Here is a 27,090-nt window from a genome sequence, read left to right on the forward strand (position 1 = left end):
GGAATGGCTGGGTTAATGTCTTTATGGTGATTCATGTATAAATAATGCTGCGTTGTGTCTTGGGAGAAGCTCTTTGAAAACAGACAGTGTATGTGTGTGTGCATATATATATATTTATAAATATGAAAAAGCACAGAAGATGACAAATAAGTCTTTTGCACAACTGGCAACAGCCCAAAGAGGCAGGTCCTATGTGGAGTATGGCTTCCTACTGTGAAGGAAACTTCTACTGATCTGCTTTAAATTACTCTAAAGATGCCCAGGCTGCATTTCAACATGTTGGAAAAGGTGAACTCTGCATTGCCCTAGTGTAGGGTTTGCAGACACAAAAATTGTTGAGCTTTTTTTGGTTGCCATATTTCAAGAGGTAAACATACAGAACTGCTTGCACACAAAAAAATGTATATATATTAAAAAACCCAAAATCCCGAACAATTGCTTTAAAATGTAAAATTCCCCCAGATGGGCATTTAGGACCGCCAAAAGAGGATATTTCTGGGAATTCCTGGACGTATGACAATCCTACGTAGTGCCAATCCTAAGCATGGCTACGTAGTGCCACACCTGCATGGCCTGAGGGTTGCTCTCTTCCAGTTGGTGAGGTGGTGGCTGTGATGATCTCAAAACTCTGAGGTTGTCAAGCACAGTGGTCAGTTCAGAGCAGACCCAACAAGTCGCTATGGGCAGCTGCAGAGATTCTACAGGGAGGAGAGCCGTATGAATGGGAATGAACCACACGGCACGATGAGCACGTTATGTGGGGCCAGCTCGCTTCTGAGGGCATAAATACCGATTTTGACAAGCACAGAATCTTCCTTCTTCTCTGAGCCATCCTTCCCTTTCCTCATTGCAATTTGTTGGCATGGATTTGTCCATTGTACAGGAACATGCCCGCATGTTGCCAGTCCTCTATGCCAACTTCTCCACAAGAGGCTGTTCAACTCCCTCCCTCTTAACTCTTGCAAGTCTGGTTCTCGTCCTGAAAGCCAGGCCAAATCTGCAGCAGCTCCTCTGGCCCGTAGTGATGCACCACCACCACCTTGGAGAACTTGCATTTCTCATACTTGACTTTGTACACATTGAAGAGACTCGAGGGGCTGTTTGTCACGCTGATGCCCAGCTCATACAGGCAGATACCCATGAAGGCATCTTCTATGTTAATGACCCTGATGGTCTTTGCTACCTGGTAGATCTTCTTGGCCAGATCCCCAGAGAACACATACCCTGGGCCTGCGCAGTAGGGCGGGTAGGTCTCATTGGGGTACACCTCCCGTGGCATATACCACTTATAGGCCTTGTCACGCAGTGGCTTTGCATTCCTATAGATGTGACCTGTCATGTAGTTCTTCTTGGGTGGCAGGTGAGGCTGCAGCAGGTGGGACACCATGAAGTTCACATTGAGAAAGATGTCACTGTCTGCCTTCACCACGTAGGTGGCTTTGGGACAGAACTTGCTTATCCACTCCATGCCCATCAGAGTCTTCAGGGTAAGGTTGTTGTAGGTATCCAGGAAGTCCTGCTGAATAATGTCTTTGTGGATGGAACTCTCCTCTTCCAAAAGGGCCTGGAGCGGGTATCCAAATTTTGGGTGGACACCCGTCAGAAAGAGACGAAGAATAGAAACCCCAGGCACTGAGCTTTCGTTGCCCCACGTCTGCCGGATGGCCTGCCTTGTGGCAAAATCCTGGGGCTCAGTTATCACCAGCAGGATCAAGAAAGGGCTCCTCTCCTGGCATTTCTTTGGCTCATTGAGAAGGAACTTATAATCAGTGGAATAGATAACCTCTAAGGGATGCCGCTTGGCCACTGGTGGTGGTGGTAAAATCAGACCAGAGGGCTTGGTCTCCTTTGTCCTCTCCAGTGCAGATTCCCATTCAAATACCAGGGCATTTTTACGATCGCCTGTGGAATCTGGGCCGCCCTTGAGCTTGATGTCATGCGGTGAGAAAAGCGTCTCAAGAGACTCCCATTTGTTCTTTGCAACAAGTAGGAAAAGGAAAATAGAGCAGAAGAGGACCACAGTGGGCAGATTCTGCAGCTTGGTCATGAGCATCTTCCTGGCACCTTCACCTGCAGGCTATGTGGGTGGGGGAGAGATCCTGGCCAGCTGTGTCCCGTTTCCAAAGGCAACCTGAAAAAGAGAAGCCCAGTGAAAGGGAGATGAATTCTGTTCTGTGTGTGTGTGTGTGTGTGCATGCGTGCATGCACGCGTGCACACAAGGGGAGCTTTGGGGATCAGGCTGGGTGCACGGAGAATCAGTCTTCCAACTGCCGACACACTCAAGACCTGCACATAACACCTGCCTTCTTGCCCTTGCAATCTGTTTCTGGAAGGAAGATATGCACTCTCGGGGATTGGCATTATTCACTCAACCCATCTATTTACAGATCCATTGGAATCCGAATAAAGTGTTATATGAGTTTGTGGGTGTCAGACTCCTGAACTCCTGGATCCAGTAAGTGTTAAACTAGAAGCCAGACCAGCTTCCTGGTGAGGTAATCACCTGGGTGATGAGCCATTAAAGGAAAAGAAAGGGAAGGGGCTCTGTCTGAGACAGCAAATGGGTGGGGCCCCTCCCCCAGCTAGAAAGACAAAGTTAACGTTTTGGGGACTGTGGTGTGAACTAGAGGAAAAGCTGCAGGCTGGAAAGGCACAGAGGCAGAGCATGATGTTTGATTTCTGCTGAGATCCACAGCTGGGGCTACGGGAGAAACAATAACTTCTTTTCTTTTTTTCACAATAATATTTATTATTTTCCATATATGAACATAACGAAAAAGAAAAAATGAGTGAAACCGAAAAAAGAAAAAAAAAAGACAAGGAAAAAAGAATAGAAAACATACAATAGAACAAATCATCACTTGACTAAAACTTAATTAATTAATTAAGATCCATCTTCATAAACATATTATTTGACTTCTTCAAATCTCTTCCATTTGAATTTCTTAGTAATTATATATAGCAGTTTCCAATATCATTATTTCATAAACCATATCACAGTCATAATCATATTTCCTAATTTTTCGTACATTTTCTTATTTATATATTTAATCCCAATTTAATCCTAGGCCTAATTGATTCTTTCAGGTGATTACATATCTGCAGTGATCATGGAGCCCAAGAAAGTAAAATCCCTCAGTGCCTTACATGTTCCCAATACTTTAGTTATCAAAGGGAAACGTTGAAGCTAGCAAAGTTGCAAATCAGATTTTGCTTCATTAATCTAATTCTCCCCAAACTTCAGGCATCATTTCCTCTGGGTTAGACAATGAAAGCACAATTTCATTTGAGAACAAAGTGATCACCTGGACTTTAACCTTGTATATCAACACTCCAAAAGTTTACATTGTGTTTTTTTGGTGCTGTTAAGGGTTCAATGGAAAGAGCAAATAATAGTGGATACCCTTTTTTAATTATTTAATTTCTATACTGCTTTATATTTTTAATAAAAATCTCAAAGTGGTTTAGGTAAAGGTAAAGGTACCCCTGCCCGTATGGGCCAGTCGTGTTGGACTCTAGGGTTGTGTGCTCATCTCACTCTAGAGGCCGTGAGCCGGCGCCGTCCAAAGACACTTCCGGGTCACGTGGCCAGCGTGACGAAGCTGCAGCTAGCGAGCCAGCACCAGCACACGGAAACGCCGTTTACCTTCCCGCTATAAAGCGGTACCTATTTATCTACTTGCACTTAGGAGTGCTTTCGAACTGCTAGGTGGGCAGGAGCTGGGACCGAACGACGGGAGCTCACCCCGCCACGGGGATTCGAACTGCCGACCATACGATCGGCAAGTCCTAGGCACTGAGGTTTTACCCACAGCGCCACCGTGGTTTACAGCATATTAAATCAATAAAACAATAAAACAACAGCCGGACGATGTTCCTCCGGCCTCATGAGGAGCCTCTTTTGTAGGGCTGGTGAGTCTGGGCCTCACCCCCTAGGCCAGGGGGACAGGGCCTTGCAGGGAGTGGCTTTCATGCCTCACAGCTGGGCGATGTTCCTCCGGCCTCATGAAGGCAGCCCTGTTTAGGGAAGTTTTTAATGACTGATGTTTCAATGTATTTTTAACCTTCTGTTGGAACCCACTCAGAGTGGCTGGAAAAACCCAACCAGATGGGCGGGGTAGATATAATAATAATAATAATAATAATAATAATAATAATAATAATAACAACAACAACAACAACAATAAATTTATTTATACCCCGCCCTCCCTAACAACCAATAATAAAAAGTTGATTAAAATACAATTTAAAAGATTAAGATACAACATTAAAACAATTAGGGAACAATCGCTTCAAGGGAGGGGAAAGCAAAAAGAAAGAGGGGGAGAGAATCAAACTGATTCTGAGCCAAAGGCCAGGCAGAACAACTCTGTCTTACAGGCCCTGCGGAAAGATATCAAATCCTGCATGGTCTCATGAAACAGAGCGTTCCACCAGGCTGGAGCCAGTGTTGAAAAGGCCCTGGCTCTGGTTGAAGCCAATCTAACTTCCTTAGGGCCCGGGACCTCTAGGGTGTTGCTATTTATGGACCTTAAGCTCCTCTGTGCGGCATGCCGGGAGAGGTGGTCCCGTAGGTACGAGGGTCCTAGGCCGTGAAGGGCTTTAAAGGTCAAAAGCAGCACCTTAAATCTGACCCTGTACTCCACCGGGAGCCAGTGCAGCTTGAAAAGCACTGGGTGGATATGCTCCCATGGCAGAGACCCCGTGAGGAGCTGAGGCATCTGATCAAAGATCTGTATTTTAAAATAAGCTTAAAAATATATTTGTAGATGCTTGCTCCAAATGCTTGCTCCAAATGCTTGCTCCAGGCCAGGCAGAAACCACCTGGCTGAGAGTCTTTTTGTTTATTCTCCTGACTCCTGAACAAGGGCCCCTCATTGATTTGTTGCAGTACCTCAAAGTTGTAAAAAGGAGCAAAAGCTGGGAACAAAAGGTCATACGAATTACAGAATACAATCCAAGCTGCAAAAACACTAATTAGAGTTGGTAAATAGTGCCTCCCATCAAAACATGGTTTAAGGTATCCTGAGAAGGTTAAAAGGCAAAGAGCTAAAAGCAACAACAGCTGCTGCCTGGTGAGGAAGAGAAACTGCTCTGAGGTTGTTGTTTTTTTGGGTCACTTTGGAAACAGTTCTTGTTCTTTTGGTCATTTTAGAAACTTGATTTTTAATAAGTTCTTCCCTTCTAAAAATCAATCTATATATATGTACTGATTTTAATGTAACTATACAAAAGAATGTAGAAAGTAAGAGATGTTAGATTCTTATGTTAGATTCTTATTTCATTGATGGTGTGTGAGAAGGTGAACCCAAGACCTCTGTTTATATGACAAAATTTGAAACCATGAGCCATCTGTTTTAGCCATTTGCCCCTGTTGCCAAGGGCAGAAGAGCAAAGAGCAGAAGAGCAAAGAGCAAAGGGTGATCTGATATTTAAGACGCCTTGTCAAGGCAAATGTAAGAGATTGATAGAAGGAAATATAGCTCTTTGTCTCCCATAAAAGGTAATAGGAAATGGGTGTATCTTTTATGATTGGTTCTAGCAAACAGCCAATAGTAATTTCAACCAGGCTGATTGGACAGAGGCAGCCAAAGGAGGAGTAAGGAGGCTGGGCTGAGGGAATATAAGTGCTGGTCACCAGGGCTGGAGTGTGCAGAGCTTTTGGTAAATATACCACTGTGCCAATCATTTATTTGTCTGACAAATAAATTATTATTTTAATTTCTCTATTGCTGCGTTGAATATTTCATTCCAGCTAAGCGTTAACCACAAGCAGGGTGCTACAGAGCCTCGCTGCAGCATTCTGCACCCGCTGGAGTTTCTGGGACAGCTTCAAGGGCAGCCCTGCGTAGAGCGAATTACAGTAGTCAAGCCTGGAGGTGACCATCGCATGGATCACTGTGTCCATATTATAATAATAATAATTCACCTCTTCAGTATGGCTGGTGGACCTCACCCCCTAGACCAGGTGGAAAGGGTCTTGCAGGGAGTGGCCTTCACGCCCCACAGCTGGGCAATGTTCCTCTGGAATCATGAAGGCAGCCCTGTTTAGGGAAGTTTTTAATGACGGATATTTTAATGTATTTTTAACCTTCTGTTGAAAGCCACTTAGAGTGGCTGGGGAAACCCAGCTAGATGGGCGGTGTAGAGATAATAAATTATTATTATTATTATTATTATTATTAGCCTCTTTAGTAGGGCTGGGTGAGTCTGGGCCCTGCCCCCTATGCCAGAGGACAGGGCTTTTCAGGGAGCGGCCTTCATGCCTCACAGTCAGGTGATTTTCCTCCGGTCTCATGAAGGCAGCCCTCTTTAGGGAAGTTTTTAACGACAGATGTTTTAATGTATTTTTAGCCTTCTGTTGGAAGCCGCTTAGAGTGGCTGGGGAAACCCAGCCAGATGGGCGGGGTTAATAATAATAATAATAATAATAATAATAATAAATTCACCTCTTCAGGAGGGCTGGTGAGGGCCTTGCAGGGAGAGGCCCTCACGCCTCACAGCCGGGCAATGTTCCTCCGGCCTCATGAGGGAAACCCAGCCAGATGGGCGTTGTAGAGATAATAAATTATTATTATTATTATTATTATTAGCCTCTTTAGTAGGGCTGGGTGAGTCTGGGCCTCACCCCCTAGGCCAGGTGGACAGGGCCTTGCAGGGAGCGGCCTTCATACTTACGGCCGGGCGATGTTATTCCGGCCTCATGAAGGCAGCCCAGTTTAGGGAAGTTTTTAATGACTGATGTTTTAATGTATTTTTAACCTTCTGTTGGAAGCCACTCAGAGTGGCTGGGGAAACCCAACCAGATAGGCAGGGTAGATATAATTAATTAATTAATTAATTAATTAATAATAATAATTCACCTCTTCAGTAGGGCTGGTGAGTGTGGGCCTCACCCCCTAGGCCAGGTGGAAAGGGCCTTGTGGGGAGCGGCCTTCATGCCTCACAGCCGGGCGATGTTCCTCCGGCCTCATGAGGAGCCTCTTCAGTAGAACAGAGCAACAGGAGCTCACCCCTTCATGTGCATTCAAACTGCCAACCTTCTGACTGGCAAGCCCAAGAGGCTCAGTGGTTTAGACCACAGCGCAACACATGTTCCTTTTCTAGACCTAATGGGAACCATCAGCCAGGATTGCCAGGCAAATGCCTTCTGTTGTCTCTATCCCAGAGAAGGTGCCTGCCTCACTTGTTCCTGCAACGTCCCAAAGATGGCTGTGGCATAGCTTCTCCCTGAAATACCCATGTGGACATCCATGAGCATATCTGTGACTGCACTTTCATTTGAAGTGCTGCAGCTCAGCAACCTAAACAGAGGAAGATGGAAACATTTTCTGGATTCCCTGTTTAGCATCATTATTTGCTGCTGAAGAAGTTGCACGAAGCTTCTCACACGATGGAATATTGCTGTAAACACGATGGAATATTGCTGTTGAGCTGTGTGCAATGTATTTTTTAAAATCGAAACTATTATATTTTCAGCCATTTTGAAGGGCATACTGCCAAAAAGCAGCTCTTTTTTGTTTAACTTTAACTAAATCTCTTAGCTTGCATTTGCACCAGCTCTAGTCAGCATTGCCCCTTCCCTTTTTCCAGTAAAAGAACAGGCAAAAGTGTCAAGGTACTCAAAATGCCTGATTTTGCCACTAGGTGTTGCTATGGCGTCAGAAGCTGGACTGCTCTTCTCCCCTCTTTCCCCCTTTAGGAAAATTCCCTCCATCAACTCACTTCAGTTTGTCTTGGATGCCTACATTTTTTAGCCTTTGCCCCCTCTGCACCAACGAACATGGCCGAGTATGGCCAAATAAAACAAGCACAGTTCTAAAATCAAAGTCCTACAAAGTCCTTGCTGTTCTGGCTTCTGTGATGGCCTGGGATTCGGAGGCTGAACCTGAGGAATCCCAGCCTGCACAGGATTCCCCGCCTCCAGAACCAGCTGAGCCGGGGCTGGGGCTTGAGCCTGAAGGGTCCTCACCTGTGCTGGATCCTCAGGTATAGGTACCAGCTGAGTCTGCTCTGGCTCCTGAGGTGATGGAGGACCCATTGCCTGCAGTTGCTCCACTCTCAGCCCCGTCAGGGGAAGCTGAGGTTGCCTCTGGGTCCGGTAACCCTCCAGCCTCTCCTGAGCTGCTGAGGCTCAGGGCAGAGAGGCGGAGGGAACTAAGTTCCCGCAGGAGGAGTGCTCGCCTCCAGGCCAGGAGAGGCGAGTCACCTGTGGACCGGGGCCACCCTGCGCATCGGGACAGATAAAAGCCAGCTAGCCCCAGTCCCAAGTTGCGGGAGCAACGTTGTTAGTAGCCTGTTCCTGACTGCACCCTGTCCTGCCTCTCTGCCAGAGCTCCTGACCTCACCTGACGACCCAGCATCAGCTTTGACGGACTGCCTCCATACTGCACCTTCGACCTCGGACTGGACTCGGACCTCGCCTCTCGGTTAGCCCACGGGACCAGCACAGCTTCTGGGATAGCTGCACAGCCTGCATTCGCTCCATAAGAACACATAATATAATGTCTCTTAACTCTTGAGTTGTTTCTTAATTGTTTCATTTGATTATTTGTATTTTCTTTGTACTGGTTCTTTAATCTCAGTCTCCTTGTATTTGTATTGTTACTTTGCACTGTACCTTTAAACTCAAACTCATTGTTATTAGCATCACCTGGAGTTGGCTTTAGATGTTTCTCAAAAAATATTGTTAGTTACAGTGACTACATTATTACATGAGCACTGCTCCACAGCGTTTGATATTTTCACTCACGTATATTCATTCGAAATAAGATGGGGTATGTACTCTTTTTCATTACTGTTTGTATTACATTTTATAATTTTTGTAAAGTGATATGTCACGCAGGTCATAGTCTGTAAAATTTTATTTTCAGTTTATGAAAGAATTCTACATTCTCCCACCGCGCTGACAAAGATCTACGAAACGGCAGTCAGTATCCGGAATCTCTGTTCAGTGTTGGACATTATATTTGCTGAATACACAAAGCTTCACAGCTTATCTTTCATAATACAAAGTTTGGTACCTCGCTTCATTAAAAGATTTTCAGAGACTTTGAGACTGAGATTCCATTTTAAAGTTGTTATTGTTTGAAGGAATTCTATAAAGATTGTCTATGAAGTATGCATGTGGTCATCGTGTGGCCTAAACATTGTTGACGTTCTCTTTTGCATGACAGGGGTTTGTTTGGATACTACACTTGGCCTAGGGGGCAGGGCCCAGACTCACCCAGCTCCACTGAAGAGGCTCCTCATGAGGCCGGAGGATCATCGCCCGGCTATTGTTTTATTGTTTGCTATTTCTATCGAACCCTTAACAGCATCAATAAAACACAATGTAAAGTTTTGGAGTGTTGCTATACAAGGTTAAAATCCATACGATCACTTTCTTCCCACATGAAATTGCGCTTTCGTTGTCTAACCCAGAGGAAATGATGCCTGAAGTTTGGGGAGAATTAGACTAATGAAGCAAAATCTGATTTGCAACTTTGCTAGCTTCAACGTTTCCCTTTGATAACTAAAGTATTTGGGAACATGTAACTGTAAGGAAAATAAATTTTGTTCTCTTGTTCTGGCAGAGCAAACAGAAAATGAAAACTCGGGGGAATCTAAATCTCTCATGCCTTGGATGCATCACCACAGTGAAGATGTCAAGTCTTGCAAGGTTTCTTCCATTTTATTCCACGTTTTACCAATTGTGATTGCTCCTGAATGACAGGGTCCAATTCAGAAGTACCCTCAAGCTGTAGACCTGCTCCTTTCAGCAGTTTATAAAACTTATGCATAGCATAGAGAAAGCGTGGGTCTCCAGCTGTTTTTGGACTACAACTCCCATGAATCCCTGGCCACTGGTCCTGCTAGCTAGGGATGATGGGTGTTGTAGAGGCATTTTCCAGTATCTCAGGAATTCTCCAGGCTTCCTCCTCCCTCCTTTGTTCATAGTTCAGTCAGAGCAGCACCTCTAAGGTAGCTTTCAAACACACCAAGAGTTACCAGAGCAATTCTTCCTTTTCTAAAAAATCACATTAAAAAGTAAAAAAAATATAAACATGCAAAAAAGCATTGTGCTACAAAATCCATTGCTAAGACCAGCAGGAAAAGTAAAAGAGTCTTAGATAACAGACTCAAACCTCTGCCCTGCTCCCCCGGTGGGCAGCTGCTTGCATGGTCTTTTATGCTGGGGCCCCCACAGAGTTCCTTGTCTTGATATCATCACAAATTTCTCGGTCCAAGTAAATTAATCTTCCTGGACCTCATCTGTTTTGCTTTGGCCTCCCCTCTGGTTGTGGGTCAGAAGCTCTAAACTCGCACCCCAGTCCCGAAACAATCTCTGCAGCCACATCAAGACACAATTCCAGGATCAAATCTGCTTTCTCACTAAGCACACCCTCCAACATTTCTCGGTTGAAAATACAGACGTGACATCCTATTCCATAATACAGTGGTACCTCTAGATACGAACGGGATCCGTTCCGGAGCCCCGTTCGCATCTAGAGGTAAATGTAACCAGCGACAGCACGTCTGTGCACACGCGCGTTGCGTTTCGCCGCTTCTGCGCATGCACGTGACTTCATTTTGAGCGTCTGCGCATGCGCAAGCGGCAAAACCCAGAAGTAACGCACTCCGTTACTTCCGGGTTGCCGAGGAGTGCAACTCGAACGCGCTCAACGCGAAGCATATTTAACCCGAGGTATGACTGTAATCATTTTATTATTTATACCCTGCCCATCTGACTGGGTTGTCCCAGCCACTCTGGGCAGCTTCCAGCATATATGAAAACATAATAAAACAAACATTTAAAAACTTCCCCATACTGGGCTGCCTTCAAATGTCTTCTAAAGGTTGTACTGTATACAGCGGTACCTCAGGTTAAGTACTTCATTCATTCCCGAGGTCCGTACTTAACCTGAAACTGTTCTTAACCTGAAGCACCACTTTAGATAATGGGGCCTTGCGCTGCTGCTGCGTGATTTCTGTTCTCATCCTAAAGCAAAGTTCTTAACTCGAGGTACTATTTCTGGGTTAGCAGAGTCTGTAACCTGAAGCACATGTAACCTGAAGCGTATGTAACCCAAGGTACTGCTGTAGTTATTTATCTCCTTGGCTCGGGGGTCGCATAACTCCATACCCTCCAATATTTCTTTGATGAAGATACGGACGTCCTAAGGAAAAGCATGATATTCCGGGATCAAATACAAAAACCGGGACAGCTTCTGTAAATCTGGGACTGTCCCTGGAAAATAAGGACACTTGGAGGGGCTGCTGGGGGTCCTCTCCATCTTTCTACATCCTGGCCCAGTCCATCGACAGCCCCAGACCACAGATCAGAGTCCTGCCCCCAGTCCCTGTCAGGGGGCATCTTCTTCCAAGTCCATTGGCTTCTCTCTCTCTGTCTGCTTAATCCCAACTTATCTGAAGCGCTTCATGGGACCCAACCAAGGCAAGTAACCCTCCCACAGACCAATTCAAGGACATTTGAAGTTCATTTTTTATAAATACCATATTAGATTAATGTCTGGTTAACTACAACAACAATTTCCCCCTTTTTCTAATTTACACAATATCTTCTTGTTGTTGTTCTCTTTTGCTTTCAACATGCGTATTATTTCTTGTTTCTTCTTTTTTGTGTGTCTTCTCTTACTCTGTGCACTTGTAATTAAAAACAAAAACAGTTTTCTTTCAGTCTATGTCACCCAAGCTGAAACCCTAAACCTTTTCTTTCCCTGCCATATATTGAGGAGGAGCCTCACCCCTCCCTGTTTCACACAGTCTTAGCACTATTCATGACTTCCCTGATGAGTTGATCATGCGATTTAACAGCTTACCTCCCAGGAATTTTTGTAAACAAAATCTGCTTTGTAGTTCTCCATCGGTAGGAGAAACAGAGGCCACCAGAGAAGCAAAGCAGCTAGTAAGCCTGATCTTTATTGAACTGTTGCAACAGGGTGCTCCCCTCACATGCAGGAAAAGAGGAGGACCCAGAATCAAGGTGTGCCCACCCTTATATAGACATTTTAAATTCCCTGCCCTGGAACTCAAGACCACCCCTCCATAAATCATACATACATCACAGAAGGGGTGTAACCCAAGACCACCCCCCACAAACATCATACCTATATCACAGAAAAGGTGGTCTACAACAGAAATTTGAATGCTGTTGTTTTTCCTGTCTGTCAGGTTATCTGAGAATGCCTTATCTGATTGCCTTTCCTGGTAGTCTGGCCATTCCTTTGAGATGGTGATTACCCAATTCCTGAGACAATGGGAAGGTTCCCTCACCCCCTCCCTCCTTGCAGAGAAAACATTTGGTCAGTTTGGGAGTCAAAATGGTTTCAGGATGTCTTCCTGTGCTGCTCCAGACATGAGGTCCACATATCTATGTACGTGCTTGGTTGTTACATTTATGAACATTTATTATATATATATAAGACCTTAAATTTTTTATATCAGAATGCTAAAGTGGTGCTTCAGGTTAAGAACAGTTTCAGGTAAGGCATTATCAGGTACCCCGGCAGGCAGGAGAGAAGCAACACTTCCAAATTTCTTTGGAGACCGCCTCTTTCTGTGATGTATATATAATGTTTTGGGGGGTGGTCTTGGGCTACAGGGTGGGCAATTTCAAAGTTTTTAGAGGGACTTGCACACCATGTTTCAGAGTTCTCCTCCCTCCTGCGTGTGGTGAGTGGGGACCCTGTTACAACAGTTTAGGCGTTTATTTACAAAAATCAAGTCTGTTCTTGGGATCCCCAGCGTAGCTCCAAGGGCACTACAAGGCCCATTAAGACCCCCCTGCCCCTACCAATTTTTAATGATGAACTAGGCTCTTTTGGCTTAGGGGAGGGTTGGCGTATATGTGCTGCCTGCTTTCTAATGTTTTTTATTTGTTTTGCGGGGTGTAGGTGCTTTAGGGTTGGGGGGGTTCTGGGCATTCCCAGTTCTTCCTCCTCCAAAAACTAGGTGCGTCTTATGGTCTGGTGCGTCTTATAGAGTGAAAAATACGGTGCTTTTTCTTTTTTATATATATGAAAAAGCAACAGAAGATGACAAATACGTCTTTTGCACAACTGGCAACAACCCAAAGAGGCAGGTCCTTGCAAGTCTGGTTCTGGTCCTGAAAGCCAGGCCAAATCTGCAGCAGCTCCTCTGGCCCGTAGTGATGCACCACCACCACCTTGGAGAACTTGCACTTCTCATACTTGACTTTGTACACATTGAAGAGACCCGAGGGGCTGTTTGTCAAGCTGATGCCCAGCTCATACAGGCAGATTCCCATGAAGGCATCTTCCATGTTAATGACCCTGATGGTCTTTGCTACCTGGTAGATCTTCTTGGCCAGATCCCCAGAGAACACATACCCTGGGCCTGCGCAGAAGGGCGGGTAGGTCTCATTGGGGTACACCGCCAGTGGCACATACCACTTGTAAGCCTTTTCACGCACAGGCTTTGCATTCCTATAGATGTGACCTGTCATGTAGTTCTTCTTGGGTGGCAGGTGAGGCTGCAGCAGGTGGGACACCATGTAGTTCACATTGAGAAAGATGTCACTGTCTGCCTTCACCACATAGGTGGCATTGGGGCAGAACTTGCTTATCCACTCCATGCCCATCAGAGTCTTCAGGGTAAGGTTGTTGTAGGTATCCAGGAAGTCCTGCTGAATAATGTCTTTGTGGATGGAACTCTCCTCTTCCAAAAGGGCCTGGAGCAGGTATCCAAATTTTGGGTGGACACCCGTCAGAAAAAGGCGAAGAATGGAAACCCCAGGCACCGAGCTCTCGTTGCCCCACGTCTGCCGGATGGCCTGCCTTGTGGCAAAATCCTGGGGCTCAGTTATCACCAGCAGGATCAAGAAAGGGCTCCTCTCCCGGCATTTCTTTGGCTCGTTGAGAAGGAACTTATAATCAGTGGAATAGACAACCTCTAAGGGATGCCGCTTGGCAACTGGTGGTGGTGGGGAAATCAGACCAGAGGGCTTGGTCTCCTTTGTCCTCTCCAGTGCAGATTCCCATTTGTTCTTTGCAACAAGTAGGAAAAGGAAAATAGAGAAGAAGAGGACCATGGTGAGCAAATGCTGCAGCTTGGTCATGAGAATCTTCCCGGCACCTTCCATACTTTTGGTGGGCAGTAGGAGGGCACTTGCAGACTGTATGTGAGCTGAGAGAGATCCTGGCCAGCTCTGTCCTGTTTCCAATGACAACCTGCAAAAGAGAAGCCCAGTGAAAGGGAGAGATGAATTCTGTTCTCTCTCTCTCTGTGTGTGTGTGTGTGTGTGTGTGTGTGTGCGCGCGCGCGCGTGCACACAAGGGGAGCTTTGGGGATCAGGCTGGACGCACATAGAATCAGTCTGCCGACACGCTCAGGACCTGCTCATAACACCTGCCTTCTTGCCCTTGATATCTGTTTCTGGAAGGAAAATATACACTCTCAGGGATTGGCATTATTCACTCAACCCATCTATTTACAGATCCATTGGAATCCGAATAAAGTGTTATATGAGTTTGTGGGTGTCAGACTCCTGAACTCCTGGATCCAGTAAGTGTTAAACTAGAAGCCAGACCAGCTTCCTGATGAGGTAATCACCTGGGTGATGAGCCATTAAAGGAAAAGAAAGGGAAGGGGCTCTGTTTGAGACAGCAAATGGGTGGGGCCCCTCCCCCAGCTAGAAAGACAAAGTTAACGTTTTGGGGTCTGTGGTGTGAACTAGAGGAAAAGCTGCAGGCTGGAAAGGCACAGAGGCAGAGCATGATGTTTGATTTCTGCTGGGATCCACAGCTGGGGCTACGGGAGAAACAATAACTTATTGAGGTGATTATGCTCCGGCCCTCTCCATCATAGGCTCAGGTTGTATATATGTATGTGTCAATCAACCATGTAAAGAACACACAGTCTCCACTGTGCCTCACTTCCAAAAGGAAACGCAAACTCTGGGTAAAGGGCCCAGCTGGGTGTGTGCCAGGGTGTCTAGTAAGCTGAAGAGCTTGCACTGATGGAACAATTGCCATTATGCTATATGGAATTCCTCCAAATTAGGCCATAAAATTTGGAATGCACTGAAAGAGCAGCAGCACAAACAAAAATTCATGAGGTGCAGGAGGCAAATTGAGCAATACAGGTAGTCTAAATCTCAACATGTTTGGAGCGCTACTTTATTCATCTGAAACAGGAATAGCTTACACATTGTATATGTGATGCTGAAATGGCAGACTTTATACATGTTGGGTGGAATTATTTAATTACTGATAAATTATCTGTCTCCTGAGATGTGGGAGAAGAAGCTACAGGTAGAACTGGATATGGAACAACTGATGGGTTCCAAATTGGGAAAGGAGTACGACAAGGCTGTATATTGTCTCCCTGCTTATTTAATTTATATGCAGATTCCATCATGCGAAAGGCTGGACTGGATGAATCCCAAACTGGAATTAAGATTGCTGGAAGAAATGTCAACAACCTCCTGTACTTGTTCTCATTGGCAGGCTACATAGGCTATATTTGGCCACAGAATACCATTAATGAAAAACGAAGTAATTACGAGTCCTGCCTCATAATGGGGTGAGAGTTCCAAGTACATAGAAGAAGTACTTTCTTTTATTTGTCCTAAATCTTCCAACATTCAGCTTCACTGAAAGTCCACAAGTTCAGAATTGTTAGAACCCAAAACTAAGATTTTGTCAAAAATGTATAACTTGCTGCTGAAATGGAATACTCAGGATGAAACAGTAAAAACTGCTATGATTAAATGGGCACAAGATGTTGGACATAACATCATGGTGGCTGACTGGGAACAGTTATGGACCACAGGTATGAAATTTACGGCATGTAATGCCTTAAGAGAGAATATTATGAAAATGATATACAGGTGGTACATGACACCAGTCAAGCTAGCAAAAATTTATCATTTGCCCGATAACAAATGTTGGAAATGCAAAGAAACTGAAGGTACATTCTTTCAGCTTTGGTGGACGTGCCCAAGGTTCAAGACTTTCTGGGAGATAATATATAATGAAATGAAAAAGGTATTTAAATATACCTTTCTGAAGAAACCAGAGGCCTTTCTCCTGGGCATGGTCGGCCAATTGGTGCCAAAGAAGGACAGAACTTTTTTTATGTATGTTACAACAACAGCAAGAATACTCATCGCGAAGTATTGGAAGACACAAGAATTACCCACTCTGGAAGAATGGCAGATGAAGTGATTGACTATATGGAATTGGCAGAAATGACCGGCAGAATCCGAGACCAGGGAGAAGAGCTGGTGGAAGAAGACTGGAAGAAATTTAAAGACTATTTACAGAAATATTGCAAAATTAATGAATATTAGAATGATGTTGGATTGAGGTTAAGGGGTTTTTAGCAATAATGTTATGAAAGAATATGCAAAAATGGAATGTTAACAGGTGGAAAGTTAAAGCCATAATATATTAATATCAAGATAAGGATAAAGGTAAAGAGGGAAAGGATTTGCTGAATAAATAAATTAAATTGGAATACAAAGAGGGGAGGTGTGGGGAGGTCTGAGAAACAAGCAAATGCAAGATATGTCATGAAAGATTGAAATGTTTTTAATTGTTCTTTATTTTTCATTTTTGTATTTTTCTTTTTGTGAAAATATTAATAAAATATTATTTTTTAAAAAAAGAAAGTCCACAAGTTCAAATGTTATTAGAGAGGCATAAAAAGCTTTGTCAATCTGCTTTCTCTATGCTGTGCATAAGTTTTATAAACTGCTGGAAGGAGCAGGTCTACAGCTTGAGGGTACTTCTGAATTGGACCCTGTCACTAAGGAGCAATCACAATTGGTAAAACTTGGAATAAAAAGGAAGAAACCTTGCAAGAATTGACATCTTCACTGTGGTTGATGCATCCAAGGCATGAGAGATTTCGATTCTCCCTAGCTGCCAATCAGTTTTTGCTTCATTAGTCTAATTCTCCCCAAACTTCAGGCATCATTTCCTCTGGGTTAGACAATAGAAGCGCAATTTCATGTGGGAACAAAGTGATCGTGTGGACTTTAACCTTGTACATCAACACTCCAAAACTTTACATTGTGTTTTATTGATGCTGTGTGGTGAAAAGAGCAAATAATAGTGGATAAACAATAAAACAATAGGGGTAGAGTGGCTGGGGAAACCCAGCCAGACAGGCGGCGTAGAAATAAATTATTATTATTATTGCCCTTCTCCAGACTTCAGTCTTGGCTCCAGTTCAGATTGAGCTGACTTGCCTTTTCTGCTTCTGCACCAGAAGAAGCAACAGCTTTCTGCTGAATATGGAGAAATGGTCCGGACACACCTGTGATTTCTTTCAGGCGGTTCCACTTCTTTTTTTCTTTCTTTTTTGCAATTTTGCCAAAAAGCTCAACAAACAACTTCCCCTCAACAAAAATTCAGCAGCTGCCGCCCCCCAAAGTCACTTCAGCAACTTTTGTGTCCTGATTTTCACTGTTTGAAATATGGCAACCTTAGACGAGGTCTCCTCCAGAGACAGTATAAAAACACAAGGGGCTGCCATATGAGAGACAGAGTGATCAGCCCCCAGCTCACTCACCTGCATACATCTCCTGGTCACCTTTGGTGACCAAGCATATGGTTAAATAAATACATGCCTGCTCTGCTTTGCCATCATCAATTTCAAAGGAAATCTCATTCAGTGCTCCAGGTATTTGTTCTCTCCCTCCTTGAGGGCCTTTCTACCCCTCTCCCATTCTCTTCTCTGAGGTGCTTTTTGCGGCATCTCAGGTGAGCACTTACCTGCCCGAGGTGCTGTTCACTCAAGGTTGCCACCTGCCTTTGTCAGGTGCAATTTACCTTTCCCTGGGAGAGTGTGGCACAAGGGGAAGAGACAACGCCTACGTCATGTAGCTAAAACAGAAGGGAGGGAGCAGAGACTGCGCTTCCAAGAGAGTCTTTTTTCCAGGACCATTGAAGCACCTGGAAGGACTCACCACCTGCATGCCAATCCCATGCTGAATCTCACACACACACCAAAAAAGAAGAACATGCCCCTCAGAACCCAAAGCCAAACACAAGAACAAGATGAAAGGGATAAATTTATTTTATATAAATGTATTTTATATAAATGATTATTTTATATAAATTATATACATGTGCCAATGGGTGTTATCATAATGCATACCCTCCATCATTTCTCCAAATAGGGAGAAGTTCGGAAGTTCGAATCCCTGCGATGGGGTGAGCTCCTGTTGCTCGGTCCCAGCTCCTGCCAACCTAGCAGTTCGAAAGCACGTCAAAGTGCAAGTAGATAAATAGGTACCGCTCCGGAGGGAAGGTATACGGCGTTTCCATGCTCTGCTCTGGTTTGCCAGAAGCAGCTTCGTCATGCTGGCCACATGACCTGGAAGCTGTACGCCGGCTCCCTCGGCCAATAAAGCAAGATGAGCGTCACAACCCCAGAGTCGGCCATGACTGGACCTAATAGTCAGGGGTCCCTTTACCTTTAAACATTAAAAAACCTCCCCCTTCCAGGTCTCTGCAACATGGCAGGCAGATCACAAATCTGACAGCTATGTCAGATTCGGCTTTGTGGAGTGAAGGAGAAGAGTGCGAGGGTGATACGCCTACCCCCAAAACCCCTTGAGGAGCATTGGGGTGTCCCGGGATCCTGCGGCTCACCGATGGCGCTGCAGCAAAAGGAACGGAGTGGGGGGAGCCAAAGGTTCTTGAAGCTACCAACATGAGTTTGACCAAACTGCGGGAGGCAGTGGAAGACAGGAGTGCCTGGTGTGCTCTGGTCCATGGGGTCACGAACCAATCCTACCTTGAAGCACACTAAAAATCAATTAACCACTACGTTCTGGAACAAAGAGCTGAAGGTTTTTTGTGGGGTATAGCAAGAGAGAGAGAGAGAGAGAACAGAATTCATCTCTCCCTTTCACTGGGCGTCTCTTTTGCAGGTTGTCATTGGAAACAGGACAGAGCTGGCCAGGATCTCTCTCAGCTCACATACAGTCTGCAAGTGCCCTCCTCCTGCCCACCAAAAGTATGGAAGGTGCCAGGAAGATTCTCATGACCAAGCTGCAGCATTTGCTCACCATGGTCCTCTTCTTCTCTATTTTCCTTTTCCTACTTGTTGCAAAGAACAAATGGGAATTTGCAGTGGACAGGACAAAGGAGACCAAGCCCTCTGGTCTGATTTCCCCACCACCACCAGTGGCCAAGCGGCATCCTTTGGAGGTTGTCTATTCCACTGATTATAAGTTCCTTCTCAATGAGCCAAAGAAATGCCGGGAGAGGAGCCCTTTCTTGATCCTGCTGGTGATAACTGAGCCCCAGGATTTTGCCACAAGGCAGGCCATCCGGCAGACGTGGGGCAACGAAAGCTCAGTGCCTGGGGTTTCCATTCTTCGTCTTTTTCTGACGGGTGTCCACCCAAAATTTGGATACCCGCTCCAGGCCCTTTTGGAAGAGGAGAGTTCCATCCACAAAGACATTATTCAGCAGGACTTCCTGGATACCTACAACAACCTTACCCTGAAGACTCTGATGGGCATGGAGTGGATAAGCAAGTTCTGCCCCAATGCCACCTACGTGGTGAAGGCAGACAGTGACATCTTTCTCAATGTGAACTACATGGTGTCCCAGCTGCTGCAGCCTCACCTGCCACCCAAGAAGAACTACATGACAGGGTACATCTATTGGAAAACAAAGCCTGTGCGTGACAAGGCCTACAAGTGGTATGTGCCACGGGAGGTGTACCCTAATGAGACCTACCCGCCCTACTGCGCAGGCCCAGGGTATGTGTTCTCTGGGGATCTGGCCAAGAAGATCTACCAGGTAGCAAAGACCATCAGAGTCATTAACATGGAAGATGCCTTCATGGGAATCTGCCTGTATGAGCTGGGCATCAGTGTGACAAACAGCGACTGGGGTCTCTTCAACGTGAACAAAGTCAAGTATGAGAAGTGCAAGTTCTCCAAGGTGGTGGTGGTGCATCACTACGGGCCAGAGGAGCTGCTGCAGATTTGGCCTGGCTTTCGGGACCAGAACCAGACTTGCAAGGAGCTGCCTCTTTGGGTTGTTGCCAGTTGTGCAAAAGACGTATTTGTCATCTTCTGTTGCTTTTTCATATATATAAATACAGTGGTGCCTCGCAAGCCGAAATTTATCCGTTCCGCGAGTCTCTTCGTCTTGCAGTTTCTTCGTCTTGCGAAGCACGGCTATTAGCGGCTTAGCGGCTATTAACGGCTTAGCGGCTATTAACGGCTTAGCGGCTTTAAGAAAAAGGAAACAAACCCACAAGAACTCGCAAGACGTTTCGTCTTGCGAAGCAAGCCCATAGGGAAATTCATCTTGCGGAACGACTAAAAAAACAGAAAACTCTTTCGTCTAGCGAGTTTTTCGTCTTGCGAGGCATTCGTCTTGCGAGGCATTCGTCTTGCGAGGCATTCGTCTTGCGGGGCACCACTGTATATATGCACACTCTGTTTTCAAAGAGCTTCTCCCAAGACACAACGCAGCATTATTTATACATGAATCACCATAAAGTTGTTAACCCAGCCATTCCCTGTTCTCTTTGAAGGATGATATAAGGTTGAAAAGGTGAATCCTCAACCAGGGAAGAGCATTCAGAAAAAGCACCGTATTTTTCACTCTATAAAATGCACCAGACCATAAGACGCACCTAGTTTTTGGAGGAGGAAGAACTGGGAATGCCCAGAACCCCCCCAACCCTAAAGCACCTACACCCCGCAAAACAAATAAAAAACATTAGAAAGCAGGCAGCACATATACGCCAACCCTCCCCTAAGCCAAAAGAGCCTAGTTCATCATTAAAAATTGGTAGGGGCAGGGGGGTCTTAATGGGCCTTGTAGTGCCCTTGGAGCTACGCTGGGGATCCCAAGAACAGACTTGATTTTTTAAAATTATTTATATATCTATATCTTTTTTTTTTAGTATTGTTTGTGTTTCTTTAGTGTAAGTTGCTTTGCGGGCCGCTAAGTGGGAGAAAAGTAGTGTCTAAAATAATGCTGTGGTTACGATGATACAATCTGAGAAGTGTTTTATTAGCTCTTAATATATAAGAAAGCCACTTGCCAGGTTTCTCGTATACCCTGAGGCCACCCCAGAATAGACTCCGGGTGGGAATATGTTCCAGGTCACCGATATAATGAAATTGTCAGTCTCCAACAACTTACTGAAACTTCTTCCTGAAACTTTCACTTACTGAAACTTCTTTCAGCTTCTGCTCAAATATACTCTGGTTCGCCTGTGTTATTTTCTCCTACCAATAGGGAACCCGCTTAAGGACTCTGGTGTTGCCCAAAAAAACAGTAACACACGTTGCTGATTTTTGTTAATAAGAACCCAAATGAGCCTTTTGGGAGGAAAATTCTGAGAAAGCTCATCAGAAACAGCTGTGAACTGCAATTACAGCATGCCATGGCAGCGTGGGTGTGAAGTAGACCTCTAACATATATTTTGGGCCTGTAAAGCGGCAGCCCTGCTTCTACTGTGCCCCTGGGATCAGTTTCACCAGCCTTTCACCGACGGTTCCTCCATGCAGTCTATTATGCACAAGGAACTCTGGGGTTGGTTGTTCTTGAGAAAGTATGTTTCATAGGCAAGCACAAATCTCTCTGTATCTCAAGCTTCAGGTTCTCATTTAACTGCACAATCTTTCTCCGTTCTGCAGAACAGCACATCTCACGAGAGCTGGACAGGAGGCACCTACATACATCTATATGAGCTACAATTTAGCATCACTTTCCCTCCTCATGGTAATGGGTTTGCAGTCTGGGCTGGGAATCCTTGCACCTTGAGGCTCCAGAAAAGTGCACTCTTTCTCTTCTGACAGATGCTTGTGTTATAGGCAAAAAAACTGCTCCCTTTCCCTTATGGGGTATTCCAGAGCCTGTATAGAGTCCTTAAGCGGGTTCCCTATTGGTAGGAGAAAATAACACAGGCCAACCAGAGTATATTGAGAAGCAAAGCGGCTAGTAAGCCTAGTCTTTATTAAAGAAAATAAACTGTTGTAACAGGGTCCCCACTCACCACACGCAGGAGGGAGGAGAACTCTGAAACATGGTGTGCAAGTCCCTCTAAAAACTTTTAAATTGCCCACCCTGTAGCCCAAGCCCACCCCCCAAAACATTATATATACATCACAGAAGGAGGAGGTTTTTTAATGTTTAAAGGTAAAGGGACCCCTGACCATTAGGTCCAGTCATGGCCGACTCTGGGGTTGCGACGCTCATCTCGCTTTATTGGCCGAGGGAGCCGGCATACAGCTTCCAGTCATGTGGCCAGCATGACGAAGCTGCTTCTGGCAAACCAGAGCAGAGCATGGAAACGCCGGTTACCTTCCCTCCGGAGCGGTACCTATTTATCAACTTGCACTTTGACGTGCTTTCGAACTACTAGGTTGGCAGGAGCTAGGACCGAGGAACAGGAGCTCACCCCATTGCGGGGATTCGAACTGCCGACCTTCTCCCTATTTGGAGAAATGATGGAGGGTATGCATTATGATAACACCCATTGGCACATGTATATAATTTATATAAAATAATCATTTATATAAAATACATTTATATAAAATAAATGTATCCCTTTCATCTTGTTCTTGTGCTTGGCTTTGGGTTCTGAGGGGCATGTTCTTCTTTTCTGGTGTGTGTGTGAGATTCAGCATGGGATTGGCATGCAGGTGGTGAGTGCTTCCAGGCGCTTCAATGGTCCTGGAAAAAAGACTCTCCTGGAAGCAGAATCCCTGCTCCCTCCCCTCTGTTTTAGCTGCATGACGTAGGCGTTGTCCCTTCCTCTTGTGCCACACTCTCCCAGGGAAAGGTAAATTGCAGCTGACAAAGGCAGGTGGCAAGCTTGAGTGAACAGCACCTCGGGCAGGTAAGTGCTCAACTGAGATGCCAGAATGGGAGAGGGGTAGAAAGGCACCACTAAGAGGTCCCTCAAGGAGGGAGAGAACAAATACCTGGAGCACTGAATGAGATTTCCTTTGAAATTGATGATGGCAAAGCAGAGCAGGCATGTATTTATTTTACCATTTGCTTGGTCACCAAAGGTGACCAGGAAATGTATGCAGGTGAGTGAGCTGGGGGCTGAGCACTCTGTCTCTCATGTGGCAGCCCCTTGTGTTTTTATACTGTCTCTGGAGGAGACCTCGTCTAAGGTTGCCATATTTCAAACAGTGAAAATCAGGACACAAAAGTTGCTGAAGTGGCTTTGGGGGGGCAGCTGTTGAATTTTCATCATTAAGAATTGATAGGGGCAGGGGGGTCTTAATGGGCCTTGTGGTGCCCTTGGAGCTACGCTGGGGATCCCAAGAACAGACTTGATTTTTTTTAATGAACGCCCAAACAGTTGTAACAGGGTCCCCACTCACCACACGCAGGAGGGAGGAGAACTCTGAAACATGGTGTGCAAGTCCCTCTAAAAACTTTGAAATTGCCCACCCTGTAGCCCAAGACCACCCCCCAAAACATTATATATACATCACAGAAGGAGGCGGCCTCCAAAGAAATTTGGAAGTGTTGCTTCTCTCCTGCCTGCCAGGGTACCTGATAATGCCTTACCTGAAACTTCTTAACCTGAAGCACCACTTTAGCATCCTGAAACCATTTTGACTCCCAAACTGACCAAATGTTTTCTCTGCAAGGAGGGAGGGGGTGAGGGAACCTTCCCATTGTCTCAGGAATTGGGTAATCACCATCTCAAAGGAATGGCCAGACTACCAGGAAAGGAAATCAGATAAGGCATTCTCAGATGACCTGACAGACAGGAAAAACAACAGCATTCAAATTTCTGTTGTAGACCACCTTTTCTGTGATATAGGTATGATGTTTGTGGGGGGTGGTCTTGGGTTACACCCCTTCTGTGATGTATGTATGATGTATGGAGGGGTGGTCTTGAGCTCCAGGGCAGGGAATTTAAAATGTCTATATAAGGGCGGGCACACCTTGATTCTGGGTCCTCCTCTTTTCCTGCATGTGAGGGGAGCACCCTGTTGCAACAGTTCAATAAATATCAGGCTTACTAGCTGCTTTGCTTCTCTGGTGGCCTCTGTTCTTTTCTCCTACCGATGGAGAACCTAAAAGCAGATTTTGTTTACAAAAATTCCTGGGAGGTAAGCTGTTAAATCCCATGATCAGCTCATCAGGGAAGTCATCAATAGCACTAACACTGTGTGAAACAGGGAGGGGTGAGGCTCCTCCTCAATATATGGCAGGGAAAGAAAAGGTTTAGGGTTTCAGCTTGGGTGACATAGACTGAAGGAAAACTGTTTTTGTTTTTAATTACAAGTGCACAGAATAAGACAAGACACACAAAAAAGAAGAAACAAGAAATAATACCCATGTTGAAAGCAAAAGAGATCAACAACAAGAAGATATTGTGTAAATTAGAAAAAGGGGGAAATTGTTGTTGTAGTTAACCAGACATAAATCTAATATGGTATTTATAAAAAATGAACTTCAAATGTCCTTGAATTGGTCTGTGGGAGGGCTACCTGCCTTGGTTGGGTCCCATTAAGCGCTTCAGATAAGTTGGGATTAAGCAGACAGAGAGATAGAGAGAGAGAAGGGGGGTCTGGGGCTGTGGATGAACTGGGCCAGGATGTAGAAAGATGGAGAGGACCCCCAGCAGCCCCTCCCAGTGTCCTTATTTCCCAGGGACAGTCCCAGATTTACAGAAGTCATCCCGGTTTTTTATTTCATCCTGGAATGTCGTGCTTTTCCTTAGGACGTCCGTATCTTCATCGAAGAAATATTGGAGGGTGTGGAGTTATGCGACCCCCGAGCCAAGGAGATAAATAACTACAGTAGTACTTCGGGTTACATACGCTTCAGGTTACATGCGCTTCAGGTTACAGACTCCGCTAACCCAGAAATATTACCTCGGGTTAAGAACTTTGCTTCAGGATGAGAACAGAAATCGTGCTCCAGCGGCGCGGCAGCAGCAGGAGGCCCCATTGGCTAAAGTGGTGCTTCAGGTTAAGAACAGTTTCAGGTTAAGTACAAACCTCCAGAACGAATTAAGTACTTAACCTGAGGTCCCACTGTATATTAAAACATCCGTCATTAAAGAGTTCCCTAAAGAGGGCTGCCTTCATGTGGCCGGAGGAAAATTGCCCAGCTGTGAGGCGTGAAGGTTGCTCCCTGCAAGGCCCTTTCTACTTGGCCTAGGGGGTGAGGCCCACACTCACCAGCCCTACAAAAGAGGCTCCTCATGAGGCCGGAGGAACATCGCCCAGCACGATTTCTGTTCTCATCCTGAAGCAAAGTTCTTAACCCGAGGTAATATTTCTGGGTTAGCGGAGTCTGTAACCTGAAGCATATGTAACCTGAAGCGTATGTAACCCGAGGTACCACTGTATTTTTAACCTTCTGTTGGAAGCCGCTTAGAGTGGCTGGGGAAACCCAGCCAGATGGGCGGTGTAGAGATAATAAATTATTATTATTATTATTATTATTATTATTATTAGCCTCTTCAGTATGGCTGGTGAGTATGGGCTCTGCCCCCTAGGCCAGGTGGAGAGGACCTTGTAGGGAGCGGCCTTCATGCCTCACAGCCGGGCGATGTTCCTCTGGCCTCATGAAGGCAGCCCTGTTTAGGGAACTTTTTAATGATGGATGTTTTAATGTATTTTTAACCTTCTGTTGGGAGCCACTCAGAGTGGCTGGGGAAACCGAACCATATATATATATATATATATATATATATATATATATATATATATAAAATTCACCTCTTCAGTAGGGCTGGTGGGTGTGGGCTTCACTCCTAGGCCAGGTGGAAAGGGCGATGTTCCTCCGGCCTCATGAGGGGCCTCTTCAGTAGAACAAAGCAACAGCAGCTCACCCCTTCATGTGCGTTCAAACTGCCAACCTTCTGACTGGCAAGCCCAAGAGGCTCAGTGGTTTAGACCACAGCGCAACGCATGTTCCTTTTCTAGACCTGATAGGAGCCATCAGCCAGGATTGCCAGGCAAATGCCTTCTGTTGTCTCTATCCCAGAGAAGGTGCCTGCCTCAACTGTTCCTGCAACGTCCCAAATATGGCTGTGGCATAGCATCTCCCTGAAATACCCATGTGGACATCCATGAGCATATCTGTCACTGCACTTTCATTTGAAGTGCTGCAACTCAGCAACCTAAACAGAGGAAGAGGGAAACATTTTCTGGATTCCCTGGTTAGCATCCTTATTTGCTGCTGAAAACGTTGCATGAAGCTTCTCACACATTGTGACAGACTCGAAAGCTCCTTGAGGAAAAGAATCATTGGCAGTCATGGAAGATAAGTAAACGTGCTCCCACCTGTTTTTCAGCTATTCCACCCTAGCCGTTACTGCCACAGACCACCCTATTCGTGAATTTTGTTGATGCTAAGAAGAGGTTTCTCTGATCCAAACCATTGCTTTAGATTTGGGGGAGGAGGTTGCAGAGTCAACGGTCACACATGCAATTATTCAACACCTGGAGGGCCACAGGTTCTCCACTGAAGTTTTAGATGTTCTGTTCCACCTGTTTCTTTATAAACACGATGGAATACTGCTGTTGAGCTGTGTGCAATGTATTTTTTAAAATCGAAACTATATTTACTATATTTTCAGCCATTTTGAAGGGCATACTGCCAAAAAGCAGCTTTTTTTGGTTTAACTTTAACTAAATCTCTTAGCTTGCATTTGCACCAGCTCTAGTCAGCATTGCTCCTTTCCTTTTTCCAGTAAAAGAACAGGCAAAAGTGTCAAGGTACTCAAAATGCCTGATTTTGCCACTAGGTGTTGCTATGGCGTCAGAAGCTGGACTGCTCTTCTCCCCTCTTCCCCCCTTTAGGAAAATGCTCTCCATCAACTCACTTCAGTTTGTCTTGGGTGCCTACATTTTTTAGCCTTTGCCCCCTCTGCACCAACGAACGTGGCCAAGTATGGCCAAATAAAACAAGGCACTGTTCTAAAATCAAAGTCCTACATTCCTTTATTGCGAGAGAGAAAATGTGGGAAGGTGAGGTTGCACTGCATGTATTTAAAACACAGGTGGGGAACTTGTGATGCTACAGGTGCTGGACTGTTCCACCATCCCTGACCATTGGCCATGCTGGCTAGAGATTATGGAAGCTCCAGCCCAACAA

General features: G+C 45.3%; 3 protein-coding genes across 9 annotated transcripts; 1 reads left to right on the forward strand and 2 right to left on the reverse strand.

Annotated features, from left to right (window-relative positions):
• Positions 1 to 21: 21 nt before the first annotated feature.
• LOC310667888 (beta-1,3-galactosyltransferase 1-like) lies at positions 22 to 14,105 on the reverse strand (the record flags this gene model as incomplete). The annotated part of the gene is made up of 2 exons (XM_083420926.1): positions 22 to 83; positions 12,998 to 14,105. 2 exons carry the CDS (start codon positions 14,103 to 14,105, stop codon positions 22 to 24), a joined length of 1,170 nt encoding a protein of 389 aa, XP_083277052.1.
• On the reverse strand, positions 83 to 25,728 carry LOC310667658 (beta-1,3-galactosyltransferase 2-like). 7 transcript variants are annotated; one of them, XM_083420466.1, is made up of 2 exons: positions 6,865 to 7,298; positions 83 to 2,131 (listed from the first exon to the last, which is right to left on the reverse strand). In XM_083420466.1, exon 2 carries the CDS (start codon positions 2,051 to 2,053, stop codon positions 953 to 955), a length of 1,101 nt encoding a protein of 366 aa, XP_083276592.1. In that variant the 5' UTR covers positions 2,054 to 2,131; positions 6,865 to 7,298; the 3' UTR covers positions 83 to 952. The 7 variants fall into 7 exon arrangements, 5 of the variants coding, with proteins under 5 accessions (XP_083276592.1, XP_083276596.1, XP_083276594.1 ...); XM_083420470.1 differs by lacking the exon at positions 6,865 to 7,298 and adding an exon at positions 25,710 to 25,728 and having other exon boundaries at positions 135 to 2,131; XM_083420468.1 differs by lacking the exon at positions 6,865 to 7,298 and adding an exon at positions 17,746 to 17,775 and having other exon boundaries at positions 135 to 2,131.
• On the forward strand, positions 18,900 to 20,867 carry LOC310667887 (beta-1,3-galactosyltransferase 1-like). Its single transcript, XM_083420925.1, has 2 exons — positions 18,900 to 20,094; positions 20,426 to 20,867. Exons 1-2 carry the CDS (start codon positions 18,997 to 18,999, stop codon positions 20,495 to 20,497), a joined length of 1,170 nt encoding a protein of 389 aa, XP_083277051.1. The 5' UTR covers positions 18,900 to 18,996; the 3' UTR covers positions 20,498 to 20,867.
• Positions 25,729 to 27,090: the final 1,362 nt, after the last annotated feature.

Source organism: Podarcis tiliguerta (genome assembly GCF_965153285.1).
Source record: "Podarcis tiliguerta genome assembly, chromosome: 17".
NCBI lineage: Eukaryota > Metazoa > Chordata > Lepidosauria > Squamata > Lacertidae > Podarcis > Podarcis tiliguerta.